General features: G+C 36.0%; 1 protein-coding gene across 4 annotated transcripts in view; it reads left to right on the plus strand.

Annotated features, from left to right (window-relative positions):
• ATP10B (ATPase phospholipid transporting 10B (putative)) overlaps window positions 1-21,625 on the plus strand; it is a 212,549-nt gene that overhangs the window by 140,403 nt on the left and 50,521 nt on the right. The window contains exons 3-4 of one of the 4 annotated variants that reach the window (XM_084535382.1): window positions 14,234-14,527; window positions 15,456-15,650. In XM_084535382.1, coding sequence (XP_084391508.1) covers window positions 14,253-14,527; window positions 15,456-15,650 — 470 coding nt within the window. In that variant the 5' untranslated portion in view covers window positions 14,234-14,252. Of the gene's footprint in view, window positions 1-14,233; window positions 14,528-15,455; window positions 15,651-16,827; window positions 17,759-21,625 lie in introns of those variants that run through there. The other 3 variants (XM_084535383.1, XM_084535381.1, XM_084535380.1) reach the window with 3 other exon arrangements.

The following is a 21,625-nucleotide window of genomic DNA, read 5'->3' on the forward strand; positions in this document are numbered from 1 at the left end:
GCTGTATAAAAGGAAAAATTCTTACTATTTTTCATTTGTCTCAACACATTACAGGTCAGGAAATTTGTTTTGTTTTGTTCTTCTATAGTTCAGGAAGGGCTCCTGACAGTTCAATTAGGAAAAAAGGAAAGATGTTAATAAATTTATGTTCAAAACCTATGGCTTTTTTTTTTTTTTTTTTTTTTTTTTTACCGGGGGGGGAAGATGTTTGAACTAAATCACTTATTTGTTTCTAATAAATGGCACCGACCTTATTTAATGCTGTTATCTTTGTGACTGGGACAAAATAATATATTAATCTCTCTTTTAAAAAGGGAATGGCCTGAACAGCTAAAATCTATGCACACTGAAAAAATATATTATAGGGAATAGAACCTTGAATTCACATTCTCTGTGTTCTATTTGCCTTTAAAACATAGTGCCTTTTAGGAACGCAGCCCTGAATTTGCAGTTCTCTGTAATCTAGCTGATGTGAGTTAACCCAATGTATTCTACGTAATTCTACATTTATACAGGCAATTGCTTTGCATCTGTCTGTTTACAGTTAAGTCCTGTTGGGATGTTGTTCCTGAAGTTTTGTTCTTGCCGTGACACTAACAGCCATTTTCCTATTTACAAAATGGGTATCTCATTTACATCATCAAATCTTTACAACGGCTACCTAGTTAATGATTGCAAAATAGACGGAGGGCTTTAAAATAAGTAGTAAACTATTTCTTATTCTGTTCTTCTGTTGATCAGAGCCAGAATGCATTGTCTATGGCACTGTTGAAGATTTGACTACTCTGCCTGTTTGTTGGAACTGTCACTAGTTACCAGTTTAATTGTGGACTCATAATTCTAATCCAGTAACAGGCTCTCAGAGGCTTCATTTGATCAGGTACCCAAAATCACTGCTTCTCTTGTGACAGATATCTTGAGGAGAACTGCCTCATGTTGCATGACTACTCCCAAGAGCCACCGCCACCAGCTGGCAATGCTCTTCATTTGTTGTCTGCAAAAGGTGGAGCTTCCTACATAGTGGTCTTAAAATTGTGTTTGTTTTTTTCAAATTACTGTAGGAAATCTTCCAGAATGTATCCCATTATTTGTGTTATATACCCATATTTTATGAAATTAAAAACATAAAAAATATGTTTTTTGGGAAAAACATTATTTATTGGTGTTATCAAATCCAGAATTGCATTAAACACTGAATTTTACTCAATACAGGAACAACTCAATAAAAGTATTGGCCAATATTAATAGAAAATCAGGCTATGTAATCTTATGGCTCAGATAGTTTCAAAACTGGAAACTTTGACACTTTATTTTAAAAACAACTCACTTTTCTCTTACCAAGGGAGATACAGCTCCTCATAAAGCTTCCTGATGTATATAAATTGTCTTTCATATTAGTATTCCCTTAAAAATGTGCTGAAATGTTACAGGTTAGTCTGTTGTATAATGGCAAGATTGATCAATTTGACCTGTGCGTTTTGGCCAAGGGCAGTTTATTCCTGAAAATCTTTTATCAAATGCAAACAATACCTAACACGCTATGTCTTGAAGCACTGAAGTACATTGATGAGTGAGATTATATGCTAACTTCAGAAATATATGGTTTTGCCAAAAGAATTTGTCTTGTAACTGCTAAGGAAAATGGTAAACTTGCTCTGCAGTAGCTTCTGGTTTAGGACAATGTATCCACAGATTGCAGTGGTTATGTTATAACCTTCATCCATTCAAGCAATGGTGTCAATTAAAGTAACTACGTGCAGCCTGTGAATGTCACACCTTTATTCTAGGAAATGCAACTTCCAGCATCCTATGATATTTAAAACTTCACCATATGCTGATGTAATAAAAGACAGGATCTACATGCGTGACACTCAAGATATAGAAAATACTTAAGAAATAGAAAATAAGAAGAAACACAACTTTGAATCTGTCTCTCTGAATTTGGAAGAAAATATTTTCCATTGATTTCAGCAGTAGACCAGCTGGGCTTATGGAAGATAATTAATAAATGAGCAAGATTCCAGGAAGATAGACTGACTACTTCATGGGCTGGTAGTATTGTGTGTTCAAAGCTAAGCTGATAAACAATTCCAGTTTCTATCATCCACATTAGAACTAAAAGTAGCTCAGTTAATAACTGGAGAAAGATGTCTGAGTCAAGTACCATGTGTAACAACAGGTTGTAATCAACTTCAGAGTGAAGATATAAATTTCATTCAGATGCTTTTAAAAGCAGAAAAAGTCAGCTTGAAATCACTAATGAGCAAGCTGACTGCTTTGACAAAAACAGTCTCTGGATGCAGTGGAGAAGCTCTTTCACACACTCTGCTGACAGTTGTAACATTTCAATTTTTGTTAAGAGTTGTTTGCAAGTCTCTGTTGAGCCAACAGTGTAGCAAGAGGAGGAAGGTAAAAACTTTTTGACCTCTGACTCAAAAACAGACTCATGATCTAACGCAATTTCAGTGGAAATTATTGTATGTAAAAAGTCAAGAAGTGAAGTCATTTATACATCAGATTCAAACAGCCTTTATGCTTACTAACACTTTTTGTTGTGTTTGACTTTAAATGTCATCTACTTTGGGTTATAATGAAATAAATGGAGTGCTTTGAATAACCAGTCTTTCAATTTACATCAGAAATCAGCCACAGTCATACTTTAAAGGCAAGGAAAAAACTTTTTTTACTTTGGCTATAAATCATCGCAATGACTGTATACTTCATGTTCTGTTTTTTAATTACATAGTTTCATCAACCTGAATTTTATGCCAGTATTTATGATTGTATAAAGTTCTTACATACAACAATCAAATAGCCCTCAGGACAGGTGAACAAAACAGCCTTTCATGTGTTACAATTTAGATTTTAACAGTTTCTTGGATAACAGTTTCTTGGAGAAAATAAATCAGTAATAATGGGAAAAATAAGTCATTTAAGGCATTTCTCCAGGATGTCACAGTCTGATACATAACATTCTGCTTTACAGGTACATTTCAGACTTAGGCAATCTTCAGCAGAAATAAAATTTCCTCAGTTAAGTAGTAATTAGGAGCACAGGTGAATATAACTTAGTGTCTGATGTTGCAATTGGTAGCAGAAAGGTTTTACAAGGAGTGAAGTTCACCTTTGGAATTAGTTTTCTTAAATTTCTTGTGGTTTCAGTCTTCACACTTGCTGTTCTGACATCATTTGTATCCTGCTCTGCCTCTTATTTTTTTGGAATCAGTCAACTGATTGCTCATTATCATAATGATTTTGCAGAAGATGCAAAGCGACAAAAAAGCAAACCCCAGAAATCTTCAGGATGAATGTTTTTTTCATTGAGGTTTCACATGAGGTTTCAGAGTTTTCCACAGTCTACTGTTTATTTCTTTATACCAGATTTTGTGTTCAACCTTCCTAGAAGCATAGCACTTGAATGTATATTGGGAAAGAACGTTTGTATTCTATGTCTGTGCTCCTGAGAGGTTTTGGCTAGGAAGTACCTGTACCCCAGCAAGAACAGATGCTCAGTCAGGATGCTTGCCTCAGTTAGGCCCAAAGTAGTCACTGCATGGACTATTATGGCTTTACATTTCCTGTCAGCCCATTTTTCTTGACAAGTCTTTGCCTTGCCTAATTTTCAAAAACTGCACTGCAGAAAAGCAAACAGTTGCTTCATGGGGCTCATCACAGTTCTGCTTAATAGTGTTAATATTTAAATATAATCATCATTTTCTTTATATGTCTCCTAAGTAAATGGAATAAAATTCATTTTCTTTAATTTTTCAAGACTTCACTTTTATGTACATTTGAATCTCTATTTGTGCTATCTCACTACAGTACATCTGATATGCTGTAAATGTTTCTGAAGTGACTGGGTTCTTTTCTCTTGCTATGGGTATGTATTTTTCTGCAGGAGTACAATGTAAACTTTCCCAAGATTGCTTAATGATTGTTCCCTTGCAAAAGGTCTTGCTTGAGTCACAGTACAAATGTAATCTTCTTTCGTCTCCATGGAACATTGCCTGTAGGCCATTGCTTCCTGATTTCTTGCTTTGGAAAGAACCAGAATAATTTAACTCATTTTAGGCACCTGGAATAAATAGCATTGGCAGTGCAACAGTGGTTATTCCTTACCCTGTTCTCCACCATTTTCCCTCATCACTGTTGCCTATCAGAAGTGACTCATTTTCTTTGGGACAAGGGGGCATTTCCCAAGGTTGATGTTATATCACTGTAACCTGGCAGGAAGAGGAAAAGAAAAATCACAGAGGAAACGAACTGTAGATAAAACATCGTGGTTTGCTAAAAAGATACTGTTATTTAGTAAAAATAGCCTTGACTTGACATATTGTAAATTTTGGTCTTTTAGATTTTATTAACACAAGGTTGAAGGGAAATACCCCATAAAGTTAACTTTTGTACAATACTTTGTTGTGGTCTTATAAAAGTCATTGTATTATCCTATTCTACCTAGTTTAATTAAACGTAAGTTGTACGTATCAGCTACCTTAGTCTGGGGGAAGATGAAAGAGAATAGGGAAAAAAAAAAAAAAAAAAAAAAAAAAAAAACAGAGAGAGAGAGAAGACTGAAAGGAATTTTAGTGCTGTTTTAAGAAAAGGAATTAATGTTTCCAAGGAGCATTTCAGAATGAGTAATGCCTATTATGCTCAGATTCTTGTATGGAAATTCATTCTTGTTTGAGGCCAAGGAAAGCTGTGCCTGAGCAGGAAAGGGAGATCGATTTCCTGCATCATAACACAGTGCCATCCTCCACTAGCTGGCATGGTTCCCTCAGTTCTCCTGATGCTCTTGACATGGTGCACTACTGCCAGGATTACTTTTTTAGACTGAGTGCATTTTCACAATTTTCTGTCCAAAAAAAAAGTCCTGAAAAGCATTATTCATAACTGAAAATGAACAACTTTATCCTGCGTACACACCTGATTCACTAGCCAGGTGCCACTGGACATTCCTTGAACAATCCTGTGTGATTAGATCCTGGTTAAGCTTTCCCTTGTTCTTTGATTGACGTGGAGCTGTGCCCTACTGCATTGGCAGTTGGTTTAGGCTTTCTGTTTTTTCTTTCCATTTTGTATAAATAAGTAACTATTCTCTTTGGGACACTTTAGTTTAATATTCGGATTTGGAAAACTGAAATTAGAGTCAGCACATTCTGACAAAAACATAGTTGCATAAAAGGTTTTTACATATAAAGGATCTTCTGGTCAGTTTCCAGTTTATCTTTATTTTTTTCTGCTTTTTTTTTGGACTTTTTCAGCATTGCTGAGTTCCCACATGAACATCTGCAACATAATTTTGATCATAAGTGCTGTATAATCATATATGCTATAAATATTAGATTGTTTTTTAAAGGCCAATTCACTTTGATTTTGAATATTAAGTGGAACAAACAAAAAAATATATGTTATTCAGACAATTGCTCTAATTTCAATGTCCTCATTTCTGGGCTAAAATGCAAGTGAATTCTGCCATTGCCAGGGTTTGAAATGCATAGTCTTCTAATTAAGTAGTATGCAGAACCACTCGAAGAGCTAGCCGTAGAGGCATACAGAGGATTGAAACACATAGCAGACTCTTTTGCAACTGCAAAAGATTTCTGAATTAGGTGAGTGAGACTATAAGAGAGAATTTCCCCAGTTTGGGACAATTAGAATGTTTCTCATGTGATATATTCAGAAAAAGAAGAGACAGCTATGCAAAAAGCCCCCCTGACAAGTGTAGATGTGAATATTTGAAGTTTACCAAATAAGCCTTTTCTGATCAAGTGAGCTTCTAGTGGGTGTAAAATTTGCCTCACCTTACCTTACCCTAACCTTGACTTGCATCCTAGACCTAGCATACACATCTCTTGTTGCCCATTCATATTTTAAGTGCATTTTTGCCCAACACTTTATTTTTCTCCAGGAAAGCTGCTCTGGCTATGCCAAGTGCCACCTGGGTCGTGTGTGCCATGGAAGTTACTTTGCTAGCAGAGTTTCTGTAGTCATGCTTAATTTTATGTTTTAGAGGTCTTATTGCTGTCACATGGAGAGGTCAGGTCCATTACTCCAATACTTTTTTATTACTAACTGCTGTGGGCCCAACAAGAAAATGAGTAACAGGGCACAGGATTCTTCAGTACTTTTTAAATCCTTGAAGACAAACTTTTCCCCACCATGGGCAGTCAGAATTGTAGGTGATAACAGGTTGCTGCTGATTTATCTGATTACTGGTATCATATTAGGACATAGTTGAGTGTTTTTATAGATAAATAAAGCAGTATGCAAGTAAGTATGTAAGAACTTACATAGAGGCTGCGTCCAAAGGACAGTGGTATGGGCACATATCTTTGTTTACTTTGTTTTGCATATAGTTCTGTTTATGCCAATGTATGGTCATATGGTATAGAATCTTTTTTTTTTCTATTATTTAAAGTGAACTGTAGTCTCGAGTAAGACTTTGTAGACTCTGTTTTTCGTAATTTCTGGATAAGAAGAATAAAGAAAAGATATTTTCTGATTTCAGAGAGCATCTGTATTTGATATGGTACCTTCATGTGTATCCTTAAAAACTACATACATGCTAAGATGTGTACTTCTAACCACTTTCACTTCAGCACTGGGCTGAAGCTTGCAGATTTGTGTCTCATGCTTTTCAAGCAAGTAAATACATGCACCTAAAACATTTCTGGGAGATATAATGGTATTCACTGCCCATATCTGGGCACCAACTTGTAAGGGAAACCTCCAGAACATCTCTGAAGTCATGAAAACCACAGACCTGCCCTTTCAATCTGTTGTGTCCAAGTTAGACATTAGGAACTTGATATATAAAAAAAAATATGTGCAGGTGTCTCTTTCCAGTACGTCCTAATCTGAAAGTGTGAGTGAACAGGGCAAACTTAATTAGAAGGTGGTAAAGATGCAGAATCTACCTCTGCGTACACTCATGGAAAGTGCAGTGGGCCCAAAAGTAATAAAAGTAGATCACTGTAGTGTTTCGGCATGCTGGCAGCAATGCTCGTTGTTCCAGTTAGACAGATAATTTCAGTCTAATTCTTCATTTAAATGAGCATGTAATATGGGGGACCAAAGCAAACTGCTTACTCATGGAGTGAAACTAAACACAGCATCCAGCATCACTATTTGCAAGTTGGCAAATTCCTTCTTGAATAACATCTGATAATCATCCTTGCCTATGTGACCTGTATGTCAGCATATGCAGAGAGCACATCTATTTTGAAACCAGTCTAAATAACACAGCTGCAGCCCTGGAGAAGATTGTGCTGCCTGAACATGCCTCTGCACTGCTCAAGCTAAAGGGAAGTTCTCCAGCAAGCAGTAAAATCTAGTCTGACCTGGGGAAAGAGTCATAATTAACCTATTATTGCAAGATTTTTGGATTTCTTCCCTAAGGAAAGAGAATCTAGTTGAGACATGAAAAACGTGTCAATCTAATATAATAATAGAATAGTGAAGCTCTGTGGTCCAGTGATGCATTAGATTTATGAAAAGCTCTTTTCTGTTTATCCAATACAAACACAAACTTGCTCTCAAAAACATTATATAACTGTTAATCCATAATACGTTTATCTTGTCAGTTGAAAGAGTGGTCTGCAGTAAATAGCATTTTTTGGATGAAACAGGTCTTTATGGTTCTTTTTTCCATTTCTGGCAACTTTCTTTCATACTGCAAGCATTATTTCTCTGATATAAAATGTTACAGCATAATTTTAGGCTGTGGCCTATATCCTGCTAATCAATGTAATTGCCTTCCTTGTTCCTCCCCGTCTCCTTTCCTTTTTCCATCCATGTTAACCACAAAATATTTTCTCTGAACTGATGTGACTGAGCTGGAATTTCTGTACAGTATCACCATTAAAAAACAAACAAACAAACAAACAAAAAAACTTCCTGGCAGATAATTACAAAGCAGATAACGAACTTTGTGACTGAGATTTCCATAATACTCAGTTTACTTTGTAATGTTAATCTCCCCAGTCAAACCTTCCCTGGAATGGCTCTTTTCAGTGAATCAGTGAATTCCACATTGTCCATATAGGACATCAAGGAGAAAAATTCCTGCTTGCTGCTTTCAATTAGGGGAAAAAAAAAAAAAAAAAAAAAAAAAAAAAAAAAAAAAAAAGTTTTATAATAACAGAATTAAATAATTAAATATTAGAGGGGATTTGTGTTATTTGATGCCTCTTTGCCTGGCAGGCAATGTCAAAATGAAAATTTCAGGTGAAAATTTGGAAGGACATTTTCTTAGTTGTAGTTCTTGATAGGGCACATATCTGCATGTAAGTGCTACCACTACATTTTCTCACAATGCTGTTTTTCAGAAATAAGCTCTACCCTGTCTTAAATTTTGTGCTGAAGTCAAATTTTCAGAAATACACAACCAACTTTTGAAAACAAGGTATAGACCTCATCTTGCTTTGATAGTTCTGCAAGTTGCTGCTTTGTATTGATAACTTCTGAAGGTATTTTTTCACATATGCCTACAAGTAAGATATATATATAATTTTTTTTTTTATGGATCTATCATCTCCTTTAATATAAATTATGCAAGGTGAGATTGTGTAAAAGTTTTCTGTGCATAGGCCGGAAAGACAGGATTCCTGTCTCCAGCTTCAGAAGTCTGTAGCTAAACCTGTCACTTGGCAGGAATGAGGTAACTTCAAAAGAGAAAAAGTTGGTTTTTTATTGCTGACTTTCTGATGAGCTTTCTCTTCTAGTCAACAACACTTTTTTTTTTTTTTTTTTTCTATCTACACAAATCTTCAGGTGAAATAACATTTAAAAGAATACTACTAAACCATGTCACAGATAATCCATTAAGTGCATTGGCATGGCTCTCTAATGCAGTCTGTTTCTATCCTATAAAGATAGAATGAGTTTAAGCAATAACAGAGAGGTTGCTAGTAATATAGGCTGTCTATGAAAAACCAAGGGCAATTTTCCCATTGTCAGCAAAAGGATACAAGAGGAGAACACCTGCCATCTGTGGGCTGTAGCATCTCTTTTCTGGTAAAGGGAAATATTTCCCGAATGTTTTTGCTGGCTGCAATTGCAGCCCTCTCAAATAGAAGATAGACTTGAAACATGGAGGAAAAATGCCAAATTCTACCAACTGTGTGCTGGATGTTGGAGTGCCATCTTCCATCTTGTTTCTTTCTTGTTTTAGATACGTCTTTTCGTGGGAAAATTCACCTCTGATATAAGAATGCCTACATATTCCCACCGTAGTATACTATATTTAAAAAAATAAGCATAGGTCTGCCTGAGAGGGCTTGATATAGATAAGTAAATGGTAGTTCATCTCAGGTACACTGAATCATTTGAACATGTTGAACTATGCACTTTGAAAGGACTCAGCAGCAATCCTTCGGTATCTGCCTTCCCAGGACAAATTTCAGGTCTTCATTCCACCCAATAAAACATAACAAAAAAAAAAAAAACATAATTATATTTTGAAAACATAATTATATTTTGAAATACTTTCAGATCCCTGGATACCTTACATTCTAGATACAAGATGTTAAATATAAGACAAGCTAGATACAAGCAAGGGCTGTCTCTCAATGCTTACCACAATATAGGCTAAATTGTGAGCACTCTTTGACTTCCCAGAATTTGTTTAGGACAGAAACATAGCACTAGTCTTAGCAATGGGGACAGGTTCATTCACTGATGAAATGCAGCAATAAAATAAATGAGCCTTTCAAAACATGAAGAGTAGCCTTAGGATGTATGAGATATAATTAATGGCTGCTTATTGTAATAAATACATCGCTGTAGTGTTTACAGCATATGTAAAATGCTCCTTCTGAGGCAGAAATAGTAAATAGCAGTAGCAGTCAATAGCATTTCACAAATAGTATCTTCTTCAGAGTACCATTACAAAGCTGTTAGGCAAAATACGTTTCTTTTCCATGAATACTGTGGAGCACTCTTTTTAATTACTAGAAGTTGGATATTTTAATCTATGTTCCAAATGGCAAGGAAAAAATATTTAATGACATTGTCCCTTTGAATCACCTGATAATGTTATCAAATTACACCACATACTGCAGAAAGATTATTATTTCAGTTTTCCTTTTGTAGCAAAGAAGTTCTGATTTTTTTCAAAGAAAAAAGAAGTCCTGATGACAGTGTGAATGATACCATTTCAATTTACGGGGTATTGTTCACTTCAGTCTTTCATCGAACATAAGAAACTTTCTCAAACTTACATTCTATCATTTTTTTATAGGAGATGTGCAAAGGCTTTCATGCTTTGCTTAGTGCTTTACATGTTTCAGAAACTTTGAAGCAGGGCTGTGAAATACTGTGACCACTGTGTCTAACCTCCTATGTTAGCACCAGCTACGCATTTCTCATCTCACACCTGAATGTAACTTGTTGTCTGATTGACACATTTCTGTACGGTTGTTACCTTTGCTGTAAAAAGATTTTAGTGTAATCACTTATGTATTGCTTTCTGCCTTGTTTTTGTTTTTGTTTTTTTTTTTCCAAATGCAGGAACTCAGAAACAGAGATATCTAAATATGCATTAACTTTTTGCATGTCTTTTGAGACCATAATTTCTCCATGTGAAGGTCAGAGTGGCAATAGTTCGGACTGTGGGAAGGAGTGCCATTCCTAAAAGGAAGAATAAGATAGGTAACAATTCATTATAATTTCATATAATGAATGTATGCCTGTAGCTGTGGGAACCTTGAATGGTATGTACACAAGGAGGGAGCGGATTTGTCCCTGGCTAGATTGCCCAATGTTTCCCCTGGAAAACTGTTTGGGAGTTATCAGGGTGAAAATGTGTTTGCCCCATTGAGAGCTGCCCACTGACACTATGAATAATGGAATGAAAAGGAAGAGGGAAAACAGCTTCTTAGGCCTCCACAGGAATGGTGGTAACAGTATTAGCAGACGGCAAGTTCAGAAAAGTCTGGATGATGAGACACTAAAACCTTATGCTGCTGTGATTATATAGCAATAAAGGCAATCTGTCATGGACATTCCTCTGTATTCCTGAACCATTTCTCCAGGCTCTAGCTTTGGGAATTTAAGGGCATGGTGGGATTCTTTAAGTCCCCTCATTTCAAAGTCTGATAAGAACTGAGCTGAAGCAAAGCCATGTACTTTCCTTTTTCCTTGTATTTGTCATCATGTTACACCTTGAGCAACTGCAGCATAACTGAGCATAATGCAAAATTCTGCAGCTGTGGCCTGTGCTTCCCTGGCATTTCTGATCTCTATCTGTTGAAAAATGCCATTTGGAAATGAAGCTGGCCACTGGAATTTGCTAATTCCTTTTTAAAGGCAACTATTTCTGAAGTGGCTGACAAAAAAAAAAAAAAAAAAAAAAAAAAAAAAAAAAGTTTCAGCAAAACAGTAATAGCTGTCAGATGCCAGCACTGGAGTTATCATTTCTTGTAATTGCTATGCTGGAGTGGAGTAGATGCCAAATCCCAAACGTAATGGTGATGGAAATGTCTACATCACCTTGATCTTTTGGGATGTGTGTTGCAGTACTCAGGCTTCACTACCTAGATGGAAGAAAACAAGTTGTTTCAGTAAATATATGTTGAAAAAATCCGCACTTCACAGATTCTTTCAGTGACAGCTGAAAAACATATATCAAATGGGTGTGCACTTCTAAAATACTTAATAATTCTAGAAAAGATTCTGTTCTAGAGAAGGGATTTTATGAAGCTCATTTAGAAAGTGTTGGGACAGATACATTAGATATATTGCCAGGAGAATGCAATATTTTTAATGGATTTCCTACCATACAGAAAGTACCTGGTATAAAACATCAAAGTGCCATTAAGTTGCAAGATTCTTGTAAGCACCTGGCTGAGGTAAGAAAGCTGTTGTTTTACAGAATGCGTCTTTTTACTTCTTTCCTGCTGGGTCACAGCCTAACATTGATGGCAATTTCAGGCTCCTTTATGTTCTTACTGATCCAAAATTCTAAGTATTATGTTTGATTCTCCTACTTTTTCATTGCCAGCACTGAAACTCATGTCAAGAAAGCCATCGACTTGCTGTTTTGCTCAGGAATCCAGCTACAGAATATACCCTCATATAACGGTTCCTTAATTTTGTGTGGATCGCGTTATGAATGTGATTTGTGAAGCTGTAGAAAAAGTTTTCCAGGGGAAGTTGTGGAAGACATGCTACTTTTTATGCGTAAAGCTACCTCAATTAATCTCCTTTTACTTTTAGTAATATGCCTGAAACTATTGCATTTTTAATTTGTAATTTGAAATGCGTTTTAACCCACTTTGATGTATCACAGGTACAGAAATAATTTGGTGCTCTGGCAGGTTATGTGTAGCTCATATATGCCACTGTTATATAAGTCTTAGTGTATATATATTATGTGGTTAAAAACATGTAGTACTGTGTGTATCTGAGCCACCACTTTACCATCCACTGTTCCGATCTCATTATCACAGTGGCAGCTGCTTTCCTGTTCAGCAGCTAATCTTTTCACAGATGACTACAGTTACTGCAAATACAGTGAAGTCATCTAAAATCAAGGAAGGGCTGAAGGTCCTTCCAGTATGTGATACACAGCGAGTTCTGTTAAAAACTCCTTTCCCTTGCTTGTTCTGAAATTTACCCTCCCTTGCATCTTTCCAGTAATTCGTAGTTTCATCGTTCCCTATTAGGTATTTTCTATTCCTAATATCCATCATTCCCTATTAGGTGTTTTCATCATTCCCTATAGGTATTATTCCCTATATAATACCTAACATGGTATTAAGTCTGGATTCATTGAGTATTTGAAGTAATTAAGCCAGTGCATCCAAGTTTTGATAGATGGCAATTAACCTTTCTCCTCTTATCTGGATCCTAAGGCACTGCTGAGCAAGCTGTACTCTGCATTGGTTTTCTGAGCAGCTAGTGATAGTGCATAAACCTTGCTTGTTTCTTGCTGCTAAAACAGTGCACTTCAAGTGTGTTAGTGAAATTCATTAGTCTACTTTTTCCCCTTCTGTGACTAAACTGCATACATCTTTTTAAATATGGTTTGTTTTTCAAAAGAAATCACATACTGCATACAGTAAAAAGAGGAAGAGGAAGAGGAAGCTGACAGCAAAAAGAAAAGGACCCACCTATAATAAAGGTGTAAACCATTTCAAAGTACATGTTTGAGATGGCTTCATTTAGCCTTGCACAAATGTCTACAGATCTTCTCAATCTGCTTCAAACATGGTTGCTATCAAATGAAGTTTAAACCAATTCTTTAGTGAATTAATCTAAATGTCCATTGTCCAAGCTTAAATTAAAAAAAAAAAATGTTAGCTGCACAGCCTGGGTGAAGTAGGTTCAGTTCATGAGTTTTGTTTAGGGGAACTTTGAAGTTGCACAAGGTCAGTGTATTTGCTCTGTCATATTTGCTGCCTCACCTTTATATGGCATCTTCTGGTTCACAAGTTCCTGCTTTTGAATTGGGATTTTATGGTGTTTAAAATTGAACATAATAACTTACACACCTGTGCTGCTGGAGCCTGAGTGTCCTGGACACTGGATTGCAATTGCAGTTGTGAATGTGTGAACAAGTCAGAAGATGTGTTCAACAATAGAATTAATATTAGGAGGCTGAGCTCCTTTATCTTATGACCCAATAAAACACCCATTTTTTTGGTGGTATTTGGCATTTTTTTCATTTAAATCAGAATTCTATGGAGACTCTAGGAAACTGTTATGGGAATGTAAATGAGATTAAACTGATGTTGCAGTTCTTTATTATCTGAGTTCTTTATTATCTGATTCAACACCTGAGCCAGTCCCTTTGTAAGTAAGTGTGAACAGAAAAAGCAATATAAGAAAGTCTGAGACTTTAGAAGAAAAATGCCCAAATAGATTTGGTGGCAGTTTATGACTGAAGAAAATGATACAGACTTTGTGGTAGAAAAGCCATTGTTCACATCCGTTAAATTGGCTTTATCTATATTAGTTTGTAGTTATAAAAAAAAAAATAATAAAAAAATAGAGGTGGGCGCTTTTTTTTTTCTTCCCAGAGATAGAAATAGATTTTTCCTTACTGAAGAGTTTATTGTGTCTTATTCTATGCATTCTCTGTAGAAAGTGAGGAGTTCAAAGACTGAACTTGTAATGGACTGAACAGTAGTACCATTTGCTGCTTTAAACCTCTGCTAGTAAGACACAAAGTGAATTTTCCACTAGAATTGAATTGGTTTTCAGTCATTGTCATGTATTTGTCTTTCAGACTGACATCCCTGCTGCAAATGGCTTTGTCTGTGGACTCGGCTTTGTACCGTTGGCAGCGACTAGGAGCCAGAAGTCTCTCCCAGACTGTACCAGAATCAACCCCACTGCTATTTTCTGCTAGAGATAGATCAAAAGTCAGCTTTAACAAGTGGAGGGTTGTGTTTCCCAACAACGGGAGACAGCAGAGAGACTGGGACCAAGCTTCCAGGTTTTATTCTCGAAACAAGATACAGACAACAAAATACACCTGGTTTACTTTTTTGCCTAAAAATCTTTTTGAGCAATTTCACAGGTAAAAAAAATAAAAATAATAATCATTCAAGGATGCATGGCATATAAGAGTTGTCTCTGAAACAGTGATATTTGAGCATGACAGAGAAGGGCTGCTTTTGTAGGTGCCTTATTTTTAAAATTTAGGTGGTGATTCTTTGGAAACAAATGTCACCTGATTTATACTGAAATGAAGATTTAAAGCAAACAAATGCTAGGTGCCCTAACCTGTGCTGTGGACAGATTTACTGCTTAAATACAGTAAATCTGTAAACATTTTTTCTGTAAACATTTCAAGTTTCATTTCAAGATAAATGGTAGTGTCATATCCATCTCTAATTTTTAAAATCTTTGTATTAGATTTATACCTTCATAATTTGATCTTTCCATTTTCCACATGTGGAATCCTTCATGGATTCCTGATGCAGGATGTTCCACAATTTTGAATGTGTTTTCTATACCCATCCTTTTACATTGTTGGTGGTGGGTTTTTTGTGTGTGTTTTTTGTTGTTGTTGTTGTTGTTGTTGTTGTTGTTGTTGTTGTTTTGTATTGTTGTGTTTTTGTGGGGGGGGGGGAGTTTTTTAATTATCTCTTTTTAACTAGCTTTTGAATATGTGTTTATTTTCAAAATAAACATTTCAAAATGTTTAAATATTTAAATATTTTGAAACACATTTTTGAAACGTGTTTCAAAATATTTAAAATAAAAGTGTTTATAATGCATAGAAATTTGGATATATGTATAATATTATGAAAATATATAACAGCCTTTTCTAAAGAAAAAATAAGCATCTAAGTTAAATAACTGATTAATCCATTCTGATAAAGGATGAGGAGGTTAGAGATGTGAAATGATTAATGTTCCTCTGACAAAAAATGGGGGAATTGCATTAAGAAAAATACAACTTCTCATTTCTGACCACTTTAATTTCTTTGGTATCTTTTCAGGCTAGCTAATCTTTATTTCCTCTTCCTATTGGTTGTAAACTGGTTCCCACAAACAGAAGTCTTCCACAGGGAGATTACTATGCTGCCTCTGATTGTGGTGCTGCTTGCCAGTGTGATTAAGGATGCTATTGAAAACTATGGAAAATACCAATTTGATAAACTGATAAACTCCTCTAAAACCAAGGTCTATGACAAGTAAGTATACTACACCAACTATTTTCCTTGTTTTTGATGTGGTGGAAAATGCTCGTCTTGATTTTGCAGCAGTTCCCTTACTGACTCTTCGGAGTACAGTAATTTTGGAAAAGGTGTTACAGAAGTGTTTCTGCTTTTGAAAGTGCCTCGTTTAACTCAATCAGAGTCATCCTGATATCACTGAAGTTTTGTTTCATATCACAGTACTGTGTGCAATACACAGGTTTTCATTCCAAGTTTCCAAACCAGTCTGCCAACACACACAACATCCTCTCCAGGTTGCAGAAGGATCTGGAGGAAATATGATACATATCCAAGTCTGGAAAGGATCTCTGGGGCTGTTTAACACATTGAAAAAATGTCTTTCAGAAGTTTCCTGCTAAAATCATTAATACAAAAATTAATAATCAACTGCATTCAAGGTGAAGCATAACCAGGAACTGAAAAAAATTTATAGCATTTCCAGTAAACACAGGCGATCAATACAACACATTTTCGCTCTGGAGATGGTACAACACCCACTTGCAATAAACTATGAGGTTTGCCCAGTACTGACTCAGAAGGAAGAAATATTTTCATGCGCAATTCTTATTGCAACATTTTGATTTCATCAGAGTTTCTTGTCCAAGTAATAACTTCACATGAGACTGCCTAGCTTGCCACTACATATGCAATAGTACTTTGCTTTAAAAGAAGTTTAGATATTTGTGTGTCTTCCTTTTTTCACTTAAGCTCAAACCATAGGAGAAAAATTACTATGGCTAGTACACATTTATTAGCTCTCTTGGAAATTAAATCTCATCTAGGCTGACCACTTAATGTGGCAGTGGCATAGAGTCCAATGAGTCCAATGGGGAAAAAGAAATGAGAGGCTGGAAGGGTTTACTGGGTGAGAAAGGGACTCTTGGAAGTCCAGAGGTGGGTCTGTAGGAGAAGGATAAGGCTGTGGGGCAATCTAGGTAAACTGCCCTTACATCGCTTATGTATACTTATAATTCTCACAAGTAGGTTTGATTGGTCGAGGGGGGGAATGTGTTTGTTTTAATAATCCATATTATGGGTGTCAAAACAAATAGTAGATAGAGTAGGTGGAAGAGAGGAATACTGTCTGTACAGAGGCTTATAGTTGGCTTCTGTTGACTTCTGAAGGCAGAGCTCTGCTCATTACCTTTGAACTTCCTGGCAGCTCACAGGCTTACAAAGTGATTCAGAAACGCTTGGAGTGAACCGTGAAAATTGTATGTACAATTAGGCTCATCCCTGTTCTGTGTTAAAACAGAGACACTTCATGTGAGCAGACACATGATGCCAGGGAAATGCTCTGAATGGAGCCTCCAGGCATATTGTAACAGGAATAACAAAACATTCAGGATGCTTTTGTCGTGTATGACGTGCATGCTTCCCGGCAGGCTCTAGGACCCAGTGTAGCTGGGTCAGGATGATACCTGTCCCTGGGCAGGTGGAGGTTGGAGCTGAGTGAGAGGCAGCCCTGGGCTCCAGACAGCTTGACTCTTCTCTCTGCCATTTTGGACTTTATCTGCGCTATTGAACTCTTCTAACTTTTTTGGTATTTAACTTGAGGCTGCTTTTTGAGAGGAAAACAAGATGTCGAGGAAAAGTTTTCCAGGCTGCTTCTCTAGGATAATATGGAAAAAACACTTTTTCAAGGAAACATGCTGCCAATGTGCTGCTTCAGACACAGAAATCCAAAATGAAGGGCTGGAGAAGAGAGGAAAATTAAAGAAAAGAAAGAAGAAAAATGAAAACAAACGTGTGATCATCTCTAATTTGTCCTTTGGAAGTACAAAGTGGAAGGAAAATCCAAACAGGTATTATGACTCCAATAAAATCAAGACAACAAAGTATACCATCTTGACTTTCTTCCCTAAAAACATCTATGAGCAGTTTCACCGCTTTGCCAATATTTATTTTGTGGTCATTGCGCTGCTGAATTTTGTGCCGGTGGTGAATGCTTTCCAACCAGAAGTTTCTATGATCCCGATTTGTGTTATAATGGCCATGACAGCCATTAAAGATGCTTGGGAGGACTTTCGGCGGTATAAACTAGACAAAGAAATCAATCATATGGGCTGTTACATTTACAGCAGGTGAGTTTTATACAGCTTTTATTGTGAAAAACGTTGGCTTAAGATCTTTTATCAATAGTGATTTTTTTGTTGTTTCAGACGATTAATAAATGCCTGCTATAAAATCACAGTGATTAAGAAAATGGAGAAAAGTCTTAGTAACTAGATAACACCTGATATTTCATACAGGGAAAGATATTTCTGTTTTCTTTAAACTGGGTGTCCAGACTGGGAAGGAAAACTTGAGTTGCATGGTATTGGAGTGGCTATTGGCCTCTTAGACATAGTGTGCAATGAAAACAGTGCTTAAATAACTACCAAGCCCTGGATTTCTAAGAAATTTTCAAGAGGGCTTAATTCTATCAATATAACACAGAACAAGATCTGCACAATCAATATAGCACAAAGCAAAATCAATGTAGCACACAACAGTAGCAAAGAACAAGATCTGCCATGCCAGTGTGTCCTTATTTGCATCCTTATATGCCAAGAAACTTTTGAAAACTGTAGCCCTTTGAGCTACTTTGGATTTTATACTTCAAATTGTAGGCTTGCTTTCAGGTGTATTTCATTTATTAGGTTGTATGAAAATAAAAATTGCATATAAACACAGTTTAAAAACAGGAGATAGTAATATATGACTCTGGTCATCTCTAAAATAATTATCTTTAAGCATCTGTGCCTCCGTCTTCAAAATGTTTCGTGACCTCTTTCTTTTAGGACATGAAGGAGTTTGAAAAATATGTTTTAATGTATCAACTGTTCTCTCTGCAAAGTAGAAAATTACTTCTTCCTGTTAAAATATCACAACAGTTTTTCAGAAGAGCAAAACTTTCCATTTCCCTGAATGTTGCTTGTCATCCCTCACATTAATCATCAGCATTTTATATAATGTACATTCTTACAAGCAGTATCTTGCAGAACTCTGGCTTTATGTCACCTACTTCTGTCATTACTGTTTGTTTCTCTTGCATGTGTTTGCTAGGGTTTTTTTGGTTTTATACAGAATCACAGAATCACAGAATTGTCTAGGTTGGAAGAGAACTCAAGATCATCCAGTCCAACCTCTGGCCTAACACTAACAAGTCCTCCACTAAACCATATCGCTAAGTTCAACATCTAAACTTCTTTTAAAGACCTCCAGGGATGGTGACTCCACCACTTCCCTGGACAGCCCATTCCAATGCCTCACAACCCTCTCAGTAAAGAAGTTCTTCCTAATATCCAACCTAATACCCTTCTGGTTAAACAGGGAAATAATGGATTTGTTTGTTCAGTGGCTAAACTTATCCCCACATATCGATAATGATTTCACAGAATTTGTCAGAAACAAAGTCTCTCCTCTTTTTGCAAACTAGTCTGGAAAAGCAGACATTCTCCAAGTTTCTAAATATTGTTCATCTACGATTTCTTTTCTGTTCTACCATGAAAACTACCAATAATTCTTGCTCTTTGGGTGCTAAAATTACCTCTTTGTCCTATATTTCAGTTTGCTATTATCTGCAATTTTTAATCTTTCCAGTGTTTCATTAATTCATGAGGCAATGGATTATTTGTTAACATTTTCTTATTAAGACCAGTATGACAGAGAATAGTAGGTGGTACAGTAGGTACTAATGAATGGATCTGCATGGGATTCTTATTGATTGTGCAGATATTGTTCTGTGTTATATTGATAGAATTAGGCCCTCTTGACATAAAGCAGCCATGTTCATTTATATCTAAAAGATTTTTACCATAGGAATGTGAGAAGTGGGGAATATGATAAAAAATATATTAATATAAGAGAAAAATGCCTATTATGAATTTACAATGTACATACAGATCCAGATTCAAGTTGTAGCCATGCATACTTTCATATGCAGAAACTTGACATGGCCCATCTTAAAACTGATCATCTGATTCCATAAAAAGGACTTTGATCTGTGAAGAAATATTGTTTAGTATCTTGCATTTTAACCAGTTTTACAGTCAAAACCAGTGCTGTAAGGGAAAGGAAAATAAGGAGGGCTTCAGACTGTACCATTTATGCTGTCTGGAAAAATTGTGGATAATTGCAGTTGCCATCACATCTGTAGTTACAGCTTATTATATCATGAATAATTTTAATCAGGCTTCTATAGTGCTTTGGGAAGCTGATATTTCTTGTTCTTCTTGCTAGCTGCAAAGTCATGGAAAAGTATGACGTCTTCTAATTTTCTTCCATGTGAATCATCTGCTGTAGGTAATTTTTTAACACAGGTGAAAGTCTGTTTCAAAGCACTGTGAATCTTGTTAATCTTGTGGCAGCTAAAAATTCTTTTTAATAAAACAACTAATCTTCCATCCTAAGATGGAAAATTAATTAGATTTGAAGTCTTGCAGAGTATATTTCAGTAACAAGCTCTGGTTCCTATTTCAAAAGAAATACAAAGGGAGAGCTCTCTTTTCTGAAGACTGCATGTTCTCCAAAAATTTCTTGAAGACTGGAGGAAATGCAGTAACTTGGCTTTCTTCAGCACAGAGAAAAGAAAATTGAATTCAAGTAGACTGCCCTGTAAACACATTACTTCTCATTTTCTTTTCACGGAGATCAGCTGGAATGGGTAATCTAGCCTGCTAGTTAAATGAAGGAAAAGACATTTCAAGTAGCATATTTAAAGAACGTTTAATTAAAAAAAGTGGAGACAGTGATATTAAAGTGTCTTAGGGAGATACAGTAACTTAGATCTAGTGTTTGATTGTGGACTTTCTGAATCAAAGGTTTTTGGAAGCATAATAATTGTGTATAAACTGTTGTGCTGCCAAAATAAATCACACAATACCAAAAGAAGAGAACTAAAAATACAATTGTGGATGGTACAGACTTACATTTAATTGTTTCCTTTCTTCTGGTATCCTTTAAAATATAGTTGGTCTACTTTTAAATTTTCCTAGCAATGAGGTTTCCACTATTATGAAATGTGATTGTCAAAGCATCTTCTATGATATTCTGCTTTGTTATTCCTCTTTAATTGCTTTAAAATTCCTCGAGTGACCTGTCTTCATGCAACCCTAATTATTCTTCATCCATAACAATTATAGTCTTAATATATGTGTAATTTTTAACATGTTCGCTTTGTTACACCCAGACACTTTTTAGGTAAGATATGTATATAGATCACTCTTTTCATTTTGTCAGTCAGTCCCTCCAAACCTACTTTGGTTACTTTTCTCTGAATTCTCTCCAGTTTGTTATTAACTAACAGTAGGGACCAGCACTTAATGTAGTATACAAGCCTGTAAGTGACTAAAAGCCAACAGTTACTAAAAGCTATTATTTTATCCTTTCAAAGTTCTATAATGTTCAAGAATCTACTTGATATATAATTAACCTATAATCTGGGGGTGATATACCTCTAGGATTAAGCCGTAATAATTTCCAAATTATTCATAGCATCCAGACAGGATTGTAAACTGATTTCACGCTTATGGAAAACTAAACAAAGTCAGAAAGGCCAACAACTGGAAAGCTGAAAATGACTTGAGCTAGATTCATCAGTTTTAAAGAGAGTTAAAATACTGCAATTGATTTAAGTTTTATAACTCAGTATGGTAATTTATAAGGCAAATGTTTGATTCATTGTATAGGAAGCCTCTGACAGCACTGAAGACCTGCTTGTCTACCAGTTACAATACATATAGTATACTTTATATTTTCTTAAATTTGGGGTAACTGAGTAGTAAAGAGGAAGGCTGCCTTCAACCTCCTTCATATGGTCAGATCAACCTGACCTGAAAGGAGCAGAGATAGCACCTTTCCTGAATGCTACCCATGTCGGGAAAGAAGCTGAGGTTGGCCAGGGAAGCAACAACACAGAGGTCTGCAAGCGTAAGTATGGTCTGGGAGATAGCGGAGAATGGTAGGGA

The sequence above is a fragment of the Aythya ferina genome, assembly GCF_964211825.1.
Source record: "Aythya ferina genome assembly, chromosome: 14".
Classification (NCBI taxonomy): Eukaryota; Metazoa; Chordata; class Aves; order Anseriformes; family Anatidae; genus Aythya; species Aythya ferina.